The sequence below is a fragment of the Thermothielavioides terrestris genome, chromosome 6 (assembly GCF_000226115.1).
Source record: "Thermothielavioides terrestris NRRL 8126 chromosome 6, complete sequence".
Classification (NCBI taxonomy): Eukaryota; Fungi; Ascomycota; class Sordariomycetes; order Sordariales; family Chaetomiaceae; genus Thermothielavioides; species Thermothielavioides terrestris.
The window spans coordinates 2,348,934-2,359,711 of NC_016462.1; the positions used below are offsets into that span (position 1 = coordinate 2,348,934).

Below are 10,778 nucleotides of genomic sequence, written 5' to 3' on the forward strand. Positions count from 1 at the left end.
GTACGGTTTGGAGAGGCCGACTGTTGGGAAAGGACCAGGGCCGGGGAGACCGTTTTGTCTGTCGACATGTATTAGCATCCGACGTTTAGTCCACAGTGGGCTTATCTGAGGGGAGGCACACCCAGCAGAGCATACCGTAAGATAGCCGTACTCACAAATTCGAGTTGATCAGCCGGCGCTGTCGAGCATCGTCTTGCCAGCTTGTCCCAGCTCGCCAGGGAACAGCATCCCCAGTGTCCCGGGAGAGTCCCAAGGGGGATATTCCTTTCAGTCGTTTTCCCTCCATCCGTCAACGGGCTCGCCCTCTGGACCGCTCGTTCACGGCTTGTCGGCCGCGGTGCTGTTGTCTCATGCACCCTTGGCCTGAAACTAGCATACTCCTTTATCCCCTCTCTCCCTCCTTTCCCTCACTCCACCCCGTCCGCCATCCCATCCCCATCCCCATCTCCCTTGCCACTCCTCACGACGAAATATCTCCCCACCTTCTCCTGCGCACACCCCAGCACATCCCAACTCTCCTCCTCCGCCCCAACAACTCCTTCTCCCGATCCCCCGTCCTCACGCCGCGGCCGCCGCGGCCGCCTGCACCGCCCGACGACCTCCTCGCGCGCGAGCGCGTCGCGCACCGTCGCCAGCGTGATGCTCGCCTCGCGCAGGCCGGCGGCCGTCTCGTCGCGGATGGCCTGCAGCGGCGCCACGCCGCGCGTGTCGACGCGCTGGATCGCCCGCACGAAGTGCAGCTGTGCGCGCAGCGTCGCGAGCATCTCCGCTGTCTCGGACGCGCTGGTTGGTTGGGGCAGGGCGGAGAGGCGCAGGAGGTGCGCTAGTTTCGTGGGTGTTATTGTGGATTCTTCGGGTTCGGTTTCGGCTTCTGTGGTGCTGGTGGTGGTGGAGGAGGTGGTGGGTTTGGGCGGCAGGAGGCTGCGGATTGACCACGTCGGGGTGGAAAGGAGGGCGTAGGGGTCGTGATGCGGTTTGGATGGGGGTGAGGTTTGGGTGGAGGAGGAAGATGAGGAGGACGACTGGTGGCGTCTGATGGACGGGGTGGTGAAGCGCCGTGGGGCGCGGGTTAGGAGGGGGAGACGTGGCCGGGCCATGTTGAGGGCGGGTTGTCCTGCTCGAGGAGTTGTCGTGGATGTGGACGGAGCTTTGTCGCTGCAGCTGAAGTTAGGTAATGTCGAGGCTCCGCGTTGGATTTTGACGAGACGAGCTGGGGTTTACGTTGATGGAAACATACTAGCTTAATTGGGCACCTATACTGCCGAAAAGGGTATAAAACCGTGGCAGCATCTGGCGTCATAGCTCAGGCTGCAGCCTGACTTGAGACGGCTGGCCCACCTCCAGGCCCCGCCTCTTCGAAGGCCGACTGTTAGCGACGCCAAACACCCAACAACCGATTTCTCAGTTTGCAAAAGATCTGCCAGTTGAGACATTCCCGAGTCACTTTGACGTTCACTACCTGCAACACATCATGGCTCTGGACCCACGCGCGCTGGAGGAGAAGGTGCGCTTGCGCTTCCCGCCCTCGCCGGTGCCCCCTACACACCCAGCTGCTGACGCGCAAAGTACACAGGCCAAAAAGACCCTCCAGAGCGCGTCTAGCGGATTCAGCTTTTTCAGCAACAAGGAGGACAAGTACCAGAATGCTGCCGATCTCTATGTCCAGGCGGCCAATGCCTACCGGTTGGAGAAGAAGAGTACGAGCCTGCGCGGACCCATCCTCCTCCTTCCAGCCCCTCGCTGACCGAGAGGCAACAGACAAGGAAGCGGGCGCGGCGTTCGAGGCAGCAGCAAATATTCACCAAAACAAACTGAACGAGCCGGACGACGCGGCGAACATCATGGTGGACGCATTCAAGGTGTACAGGAAAGAATATCCCAACGACGCCGTGCGGTGTATCAAGAAAGCCATCGACCGGTACCAGGCGAAAGGCAACTTCCGGCGGGCGGCTTCTCATCTGGAAAACGTGGCCGAGCTGCTCGAGGTGGAGCTTGGCGACCGCAAGCAGGCCATGGGCTACTACCACGACGCGGCACGCTGGTACGAGGAGGACGGGGCAAAGGCGTGAGTAGTGGCACACAACGACCCCGTTGCTGACAGTCGGTGCGCCTGCATTGCTGACGCTCTCGGCAGGCTTGCCAACAAGCTGTGGCTCAAGGAGGCCGACATTGCTGCGCTCGAGGGCGATTATTACAAGGCGCTTGAGAACTACGAGAAGGTGGCCGACTCATCACTAGACAACAACTTGATGAAATACTCGGTCAAGGACTACTGGCTGAAGGCGGGGATCTGCGTCCTGGCGACCAAGGACCTCGTCAGCGCGCGCCGCAACCTGGAGCGGTACAAGGAGAAGGACCCGTCCTTCGCGGCCCAGCGCGAGTGCCAGCTGCTGTCGGACCTGATCGAGGCGGTCGAGGCCGGGAACCAGGAGCTGTTCACCGACAAGCTCTACGCGTACGACCAGCTGAGCCGGCTCGACAAGTGGAAGACGGAGATGCTGGTCAGGGTCAAGAACCAGATTGAGGAGGCGGATAATGAATTTTCGTGAGGCACTCGCTTGCCTGGGTGGGTGTGCGGCGTTTTGGCGGTTTAAACAGCATACCTTGAATATGCCTAAGTCACTGCTTGGCCCGTCTCATGGTAATCCAGAGACTGGGAGTTGTGGGTCGAAGTGGTCGTCTACTCTTGTTTTTTCGTCATCTCAAGCGCTCTGAAGCTGAAGGCACTCGCGGGATCGGTATTCGGTATTCGGTATGCCACTCTTGGGGACATTGGTTGCCTGCTCAGTCTGGGGATAGCACTACAAAGTCCATCCCTACGCCGACTGTCCCCGAGTGGCTGTCCATCCAAATCTAATCCCTTCGAAGTGTACCCGTCTGGGCTGAACCTGCATTCCCTCCGGACACCGGCCAGGAAGCCGCGCTTGCGCCACAGCTGGACGTGGTATCCTGACTACGAGACCCTGCAGCAAGTCTTCTGGAAAACCTGCGAGAAGGAAGTCGGCGGCTTGTCTGCAACGGAACTCCGCGCAATCAGATGGCAAGAGGGCCGGGCCTCTTTCTCTCAGCTGACTTCACCAGCCGTCTCGCGAGCGGGCCGGAACCGACCGCTATATGAAGTTGTGAGCAGATGCCGAATTTGGTCCAGGTTGCTGAACGAGCTGTTCGTCAGATTGTGCTGGTAAGGGTGAAACTTCATGTGCTAAATGCGCCATATCTAACCCTGAGATGCGTCAACTCAGCTTCAACCCTAACCCTTCACTGATTTGCCCAGAGTTAGCCATACACAGTTGGGGTTGCGCACCGATAAGCGATAACTACACTAACACCCAACTTTTTGACCATGCTCTCAATTTTCTCGATCACGGCCAGCGAGGTGCCTCGACTTGCACGCCATTCCCGGACACGGAACCGCCAAGATGGCTTCTCCTTCGCTGAAAGAGAAGCTGGACAAGATCCGGTCTCCGAATCTGCAGAACCAGAAGCAGGTGCGTCGGTCTGAGGACTAGCAGTCTTCCTGACTTTCTTTTTTACCCAATTTCACTGGGCAGTTTCAAAACACTCGCTGTGAACTTCACTGACTGACACGGGCCGCAGACCGCCAGTGTGCTCGAGGGCGTCGAGTCCGCCTTCAAGGAGCGCAACACCGAACCAACCCCGACTGCTTACTTCGCAGCACTCCTCAGCTTGCTCGATAACAAGACTCTCGCACAACCCGTCGTATATCTTCTCGATCTCGTCACCCCCTTCGTGCCTGAGCCCCTCCTCCGGGCCAAGTTCACCCAGATCCTCACGCTGCTGGCCCCCGTGCTGTCGCAGCCCGAAGCCGATGCGCCCCTGGTCAGGTCCTCGATTGGTTGCTTGGAAGGTCTGCTGCTGGCCCAGGATGCCGCGGCGTGGGAGATGAGCGCCGCCGTGATCGGCCCGCGGCGGGCCGTCGGCGGCCTGTTGAGCTTCGCCCTCGACCCGCGCCCGAAGGTGCGCAAGCGGGCTCAAGAAGCGCTGCGCAAGATCCTGAAGAATCCGCCGCCCAGCCCCTCCCTCGACCACCCTGCCGCCGCCATGTGCGCCGAGACCGCCATGCTGAGCCTGCAGGCGCTGGCCGACAAGGCCGCCCAGCTGAGAAAGGAGAAGAAAGGGTCCGAGGGTGTGCACGACCCTGAGCTGATCCACGCGCTTCAGCTCGTCAAGACGGTTGCTTCGGCGAGCGGCGGGTGGCCCAGCAAGAAGATCGAGGCCCTGTGCGAGTTGCTCCTCGGCATCGCGCGGTCCGGAAACGAGTACATGAGCATGGCCGTGTTCGACATTTTTGAGATGATTTTCGAGGGCATGGCGGACGAGGTTGCGTCGGCCAAGCTGCCGAGGTTGCTCGAGATCATCAAGGAGCTGCGCCCGGCCCGGAACGATACCCAGCTGCTACCCCCGTGGATCGCCATTCTATCCAGAGCCTACGACGTCTCGGCGCAGATTTCGCCCGAAGAGACGTTTCAGGAGCTGTTGGAGCCCTTCAATATGGTGGCCGGATACCTCGAGTCCGAGGCAAAGAACATCCGCATTTCGGCCTCCGAGTGCTTGGTGTCGTTCATGGCCAACTGTGTGCCCCGGAATGTGCTCGTCGATCCATCAGTGTACGACGAAAAGGTCATCAGGCAGCTAGTAAACACAGTCGAGGGTCTCCTTACCGTGAAGTACCAAGCAGCGTGGCTCGAAACGTTCAACGTCATCGGCGCCATGTTCGACGCCCTGCGCTGGAGGGCCGCGCCTGACCTCCTCGGCATCACCAAGAGCATCGGCGAGATGCGCGGCAATGATGCCTTTGCGGGGAAGCAGGAAGCCGACGAAGTGCTTGGGAAGGCGATCCGGGCGATGGGCCCTGAGGCCGTACTCAGCGTCCTACCCCTGAACCTCGCAAAGCCGACCAAAGGCCAGCCGGGCAGGGCGTGGATGCTCCCGCTTCTGCGCGACTACACGTCCCATACCAACCTTGCTCATTTCAAAACAGAGTTTGTGCCTCTGAGTGCCACCATGTTTCAGCGCGTGCTTGATCACGGTGCCGCCGCCAAGACGATGGAGGTCAAAATCTTTGAGACCGTCGTCCAACAGATCTGGTCAATTCTCCCAGGTTACTGCGACCTCCCGCTGGACCTAACAGACGCCTTCGACAAGGGCTTCGCCGAGATGCTGACGACGTTGCTTTACGAGCAAGTCGACTTGCGGCTCGATGTGTGCCGGGCGCTCAAGGCGCTTGTGGAGTCGAACCAGGCCGTGGCCTCGGCGTCAGACGAAGACGACCCGGTTCTGCTGGCCAGGGTAAGCCCGGAGACAGCGCAAAAGAACCTTGAATATCTCGGGACCACCTTCGCGGCCGACTTTCTTGCCGTACTTTTCAATGTCTACAGCACGACCCTCCCCCAGAAACGGGGCCCCATATTACAGACCATCAACTCGTACCTCAGCATCATCCCCCCAGCCCGGCTGATGGAGACCTTCGATCTCGTATGCGAGAAGCTGGCCGCGGCGCTCCAAGAACCAGTCGAAAAGCCCAAGAACCAGCAGAGCGGCGAGCAAGTGCCTTCTACCGCGCACACCCTGATGGATCTCGTGGTCACCATGTCGATTTACCTGCCTAGGGAGAGCTTCGAGGCTTTGTTCAAGATCGCATCCTTAGTCATCTTTAAGGACGACGACCCGCAACTGCAAAAGAAGGCTTACAAGCTGATTCCGCGGTTGGCCGACTCGGAAGTCGGCAAGGCCGCTCTTGAGCAGAGGCACAGCGAGATTCAGGCGCTCATTCTGTCGAGCGCCGAGAAGGTCTCTGCGCCTGCAAGGAGAGAGCGTCTTGCTGCAATTGCCGCTCTGATCCCCTTCATCCCCGACACGTCGCTCCACTTTATCCCGTCCGTGCTTTCCGAGGTGGTCATCAGCTGCAAAGAGCACAATGAGAAGGCCCGGACCACCGCGTTCGATCTGCTCGTTCTGATGGGCCACAAGATGGTGGCTGCTGACGGAGCGCTGATCGACAACAGCAAGGTGCCGCACATGCCCAAGGACGCTCCGATGGCAAAGGCTTCCATCGAGGAGTACTTCACTATGATCAGCGCCGGCCTCGCGGGCAGCACGCCGCACATGATCTCGGCCTCCATCATCGCCATCACGCGCGTGCTCTACGAGTTCCGGGAGGCGCTGAGCAAGGAGACGATGGCGGACCTGGTGCAGACCATGGACCTCTTCCTGACGTCCAACAACCGCGAGATTGTGAAGAGCGTGCTCGGCTTCGTCAAGGTGTGCGTCATCAGCCTGCCGACCGACATGATGCTGCCGCGGCTCGCCACGCTGATCCCCAACGTCATGGTCTGGAGCCACGAGCACAAGGGCCACTTCCGCGCCAAGGTCAAGCACATCCTCGAGCGCATGGTGCGCCGCTTCGGCGTCGACGTGGTCAACAAGCACTGCCCGGAGGCCGACCGCAAGCTGATCACCAACATCCGCAAGACCAAGGAGCGCAACAAGCGCAAGAAGGCAGCGGCCGCCCGGGACGGCGGCGCGGACGGGTCCGATGCCGAGGAGGCCGGCGCCAGGCGCCGGAGCCGCTTCGAGAGCGAGTACGACCAGGCGCTCTACAGCAGCGACGAGGACGAGTCGGACGACGAGTCGCACTCGGACGACTCGGACATCGAGATGACGGGCCGCCGGCAGAAGCGCCGCGCCGCCCACAAGACCGGCACCGCAGGCGGCACCGCGTACATCCTCGAGGACGAGGACGAGCCGCTCGACCTGCTCGACCGCAACGCGCTCGCCAACATCTCGACCACCAAGCCCGGCAGGCTGAAGAAGGCGCCGCCGGCCGGCAGGAAGACCAAGGTGCGCACGGACGCCGACGGCAAGCTCATCCTCGGCGGCGAGGACGGGATGGACATCGACGCGCCGCCGTCCGCCGGTGCTAGTGCTGGTGCTGGCGGGCAGGAGGAGGAGGAGGAGAGCGGCGTGAACGCGTATGTCGCGGCGCTGCGGGGCAAGGACGTCCCGCGGCGCGGGCTGCGCGGCAAGCTCAAGTGGAACCGCGGAAGGAAGGGCGCCGACGAGGACGAGGACGAGGAGGAGAGCGAGGATGGCGGGATGGAGGTGGACGAGGGCGCGGCGGCGAAGGCGTTCAGGGACAGGGCTGGGGGCAGCAGCAGTAGTAGGAAGAGAGGCGGTGGTGATGGGAAAGGGCGAGGCGGCGGTGGACTCGGAAAGGGCAAGGTTGGAAGGGCCGGCAAGGGCGGCATTGCTGCTGCCGTCGGGCGGAGGGGGCTCGGGCAGGAGAAGCGGAGGGGTCCGGCCATTTACGGGAGTCGGGTTAGCAAGGGCGGGAAGGGGAGGCCATGATTTGGGAGATTTTCCTTTCTTTTCTCTGTTTGGTCGGTTTTGAGGGTGGGAAAATGGTAAAATAAGATGATCTTTAAGGTATGAAAGTAGTGGTTTTCCATGTTAAGCCACGATTGTCTACCGACACATATGTCCGAACCAAGCATCTTCTATTCAGCCGTCAGGCGGAGAGACAGAATCTAGCTCTATGCCCACGACCTTTTAACCTCTCAACCAACCCCATGGAATGGCCGTCTCTTATATGGTATGTACATCCTCGACAGGTTTTAAAACCGCCGCTACCCAACACCTAGGCCAGGCCACGTTGATAACCAGCCCAGCCCAACCAGCATCCACAAACCCGCCGAAACGCTCCCTCCTATCCAACATCCGCTGCGCTACGCTGCGCTCTAGAAACAACAACAAACGCAAGGACCATCTGCGCCTCTTACTCCCTCACTCCCTCACTCCCTCACTCCCTCACTCCCTCACTTACTCACGCACTACCCCCAGCAGACCGGGCAACCTCAGCCTTGGTCCAGGCCTCGAGCCCGCCAGCGGCGATGATGGCCTGCACGGGGGCGGGCAGCTCGCCGACCTTCTCGGACCAGACGGCGGCCTTGGGGCCGTCGCCCTCGCGCACCTCGACGACGCTGCGCCGCACGTCCCAGGTCAGCGTCCAGCCGGTGCGGCGGGTCAGCACGGCCGCCGGCTTCTTCTCTGCCGCTGACTTCTTCTTCTCTTCTTGTTCTCCGGGGGCGCCGGCGGCGCCGGCGGACGAAGAGGAGGAAGAGGAGGAAGAGAAGTGGGCGCGCAGGCGCTCGACGAGGCGGGGCACCTCGAGGTTGGGCAGGGCGTTGTTGATGGCGTTGCGGGCGAAGATGTTGCCGAAGCTGCCGGCGACGACGAGGGGGATCTGCTTGGCCAGGATGGCGGTAGCGGCCTGCTCGCGCGACGAGCCGGTGCCGAAGTTGAAGCCCGACACGAGGATGTCGCCGGGCCGGGCGACGGCGCCGAAGTCCGGGTCGTAGTTCTGCATGCAGGCTCGCGCCATCTCGTCCTTGGTCACGTCGTCGCGGTAGGTCCTGTCGGGAGTGGCTCTGTCAGTGGCTCGTTCGACTTTCTAGGACCATGGGCTCGATTTGTCTCCCGCCGCAGTCACCTTCCCTCGCTCAGGGCTTTTGAACTTACAATGTTCCCGGACTATAAACAGGATGAAATTAGTCTCTTGTGGGCTCGTTGACAGCGGCATTTTCGGTACTTACTAGATCCCATCGGTACTCAGGTTGTCCGCGTCCAACCACAAGATCTCTCCAGTGATCTTCTCGGGGAAACCGGGCAGGATCTCGGTCTGCGTCTTGTCCGACTCGGCCACGGCAGACTCCACCCGCTCAACCAGAGAGTCTAGCTGCTGGACGATGTTGGCCAGCTTATCCTCGACGGTAGGTTCAGCACCGACGCCGTAGCCGTGATCGACGCCGGACCAGTCCGCTGGCACCTGGTAAACGTCCGGCCCCGCGATCGTGCCGCGGAGCGCGCTGGCCGCCACGACTTCGGGGCTCGCAAGGTACGCGTGGGCATCTAAAAGACATGCTCAGTAAGTTGCTACCACTCGCATGAGTTGAACCCCCTCAGGATCCCCTCGGCAAGGGAACGGAGGAGTACGAGAAGACACTAACCTCGCGAGCCCATCCGTCCCTTGAAGTTGCGGTTGCTAGCGCTGATGCCGACCTGGATGCTAGGGTTAGCAGGGGACGCCCTTCCTTCAGGAGAGTTTTCGACTCGCCTCGCCGGGTTCGAGCAGACCGGCCCCCAGGCCAATGCACGGCCCGCACCCAGCAGGCAGCGGCTGCGCGCCGGCGTCGAGCAGGGTCTGCCAGTCGCCGGCAGCTTCGGCCGTCTGCTGCTCGGGCGCCGAGGCCGCTGCGATGTAGAACCGGACGCCCGGGGCAATCTTGGGAGGAGTGCCGGGGTTCGCCTTGGCGGCGTCCCTGAAGACCTTGGCGGCGGCCGCGAGGTCCGAAGCGCGCGAGTTGGTGCACGAGACGACACTTTGTTTTAGCCAGTGAGTTAGCAATCTCGCCGGCGGCATGCAAACTCGTCAAGGTAGTGTTGACATACTATGCTCGGTCGACCTTGATGTTCTGCCGCGCGAGCTCGGCCAGCGGCGTGATGACCTTGACTGAATTGGGGCCCGATACGTAAGGCGACAGGGTGGAGAGGTTGAGATATAGCTGTTTGGCATATACCGCATCCGGGTCTGCCCTAAGGGGGTTGGCAAAGAGCTCGTCTATCCGCTCCTGCGTGAAGCGTTGCTGCGTCGCCCCCTTGTTGAGCGCCGACGCCTCGGCCGCCTTCTGTCGTAACCAGCGCTCCAGGGTCCGGTCGATAGGGAACAGGCCGGTCAGCGCGCCCCATTCACACGACATGTTTGCGATGGTAAGCCGGCCGTCCACCGGCAGGCTTGCCATGGTCTCCTCGGAGCCGGTGAACTCGACGGCGTGATTGAGCACGTCGTCCTTGAACAGGCCGCACAGGGCGACGATCACGTCCTTGGGCGTTACGCCGGCCGGCAGGGTGCCCGTAAATGTTACCCGCGCAACGGGCGGCAGGCGCCACCAAGTCTGCGACGTCGCCCAGATGCTGGCGGCGTCGGTCCGCACGACGGGAGTGCCGAGGCAGCCAACGCCGCCGTAATGGGTACTGTGGCTATCCGAGGCCACCGCCAGGGTACCCGGCCACGCATATCCTTCCTCCACCATGATCTGGTGCCCGATACCGCGTCCGGCGGGATAGAAGTCGACGCCGTGCTGGGCGGCAAAGGCCTGGATCTGCTGGTACTTCTTGAGATTCGCTGGGCTGGTATTCTGGACGTCGTGGTCGAGGGCCATGACCAATTGCTGGGGCCGGTTGACCTTGGTCGCTCCCAAGGACATGAACTTGGTCGCGACGGGCCACGAGTTGTCGTGCGTCATGCAATAGTGCGGTTCTATCCTGATGTAGTCGCCGCTCCGGACGCGCTTCCCCTCGGGGAGGCCGACGGCATAGCGCTGCACGATCTTTTCCGTCAAGGTCTGCGGCGAGCGAGAGGCGGAGGCGGTCGTGCTGGCAAAGCGGAATCGCGCGTGGGCATGGTGTAGCATGTGCCGCCGGCTCGGCAGACACCATGATCTGGTCCCCGGCGGCAGTAACTAGGTAGGTAGTGGATCAAAGAGTCAGAACGTGTCTGAGTGGGAATTTTCTGAGGATCCCGTACTCGTGCTTACCAATTTGTACGCCATGGCGGGATACCTTGGCTAGGCCCCCAAGTATAATCGTCGACGAGAGTCGGGGACGGTAAAGATGCGGCTTCTACTGGCACGCGACTTTGTTGTGTCGGTAGTGTGAGTGGTCCTGAAACATCTGAACCCCTCAAAAATTTGGTCGTCGTT

General features: G+C 61.4%; 4 protein-coding genes across 4 annotated transcripts; 2 read left to right on the forward strand and 2 right to left on the reverse strand.

Moving 5' to 3' along the window:
- Positions 1 to 152: 152 nt before the first annotated feature.
- THITE_2124281 (uncharacterized protein) lies at positions 153 to 1,190 on the reverse strand. Its single transcript, XM_003657918.1, has one exon. The coding sequence runs from the start codon at positions 1,095 to 1,097 to the stop codon at positions 408 to 410; it is 690 nt and encodes a 229-aa protein (XP_003657966.1). The 5' UTR covers positions 1,098 to 1,190; the 3' UTR covers positions 153 to 407.
- Positions 1,191 to 1,309: 119 nt separating this feature from the next.
- Positions 1,310 to 3,328, forward strand: THITE_2124286 (uncharacterized protein). The gene is made up of 5 exons (XM_003657919.1): positions 1,310 to 1,504; positions 1,574 to 1,697; positions 1,759 to 2,065; positions 2,135 to 3,181; positions 3,275 to 3,328. Exons 1-4 carry the CDS (start codon positions 1,472 to 1,474, stop codon positions 2,547 to 2,549), a joined length of 879 nt encoding a protein of 292 aa, XP_003657967.1. The 5' UTR covers positions 1,310 to 1,471; the 3' UTR covers positions 2,550 to 3,181; positions 3,275 to 3,328.
- A 24-nt stretch (positions 3,329 to 3,352) lies between these two features.
- THITE_2124287 (90S preribosome component RRP12) lies at positions 3,353 to 7,606 on the forward strand. Its single transcript, XM_003657920.1, has 2 exons — positions 3,353 to 3,488; positions 3,598 to 7,606. Exons 1-2 carry the CDS (start codon positions 3,420 to 3,422, stop codon positions 7,366 to 7,368), a joined length of 3,840 nt encoding a protein of 1,279 aa, XP_003657968.1. The 5' UTR covers positions 3,353 to 3,419; the 3' UTR covers positions 7,369 to 7,606.
- On the reverse strand, positions 7,606 to 10,778 carry THITE_2124288 (uncharacterized protein). Its single transcript, XM_003657921.1, has 7 exons — positions 10,614 to 10,778; positions 9,469 to 10,538; positions 9,134 to 9,398; positions 9,027 to 9,078; positions 8,613 to 8,928; positions 8,539 to 8,550; positions 7,606 to 8,432 (listed from the first exon to the last, which is right to left on the reverse strand). Exons 1-7 carry the CDS (start codon positions 10,626 to 10,628, stop codon positions 7,844 to 7,846), a joined length of 2,319 nt encoding a protein of 772 aa, XP_003657969.1. The 5' UTR covers positions 10,629 to 10,778; the 3' UTR covers positions 7,606 to 7,843.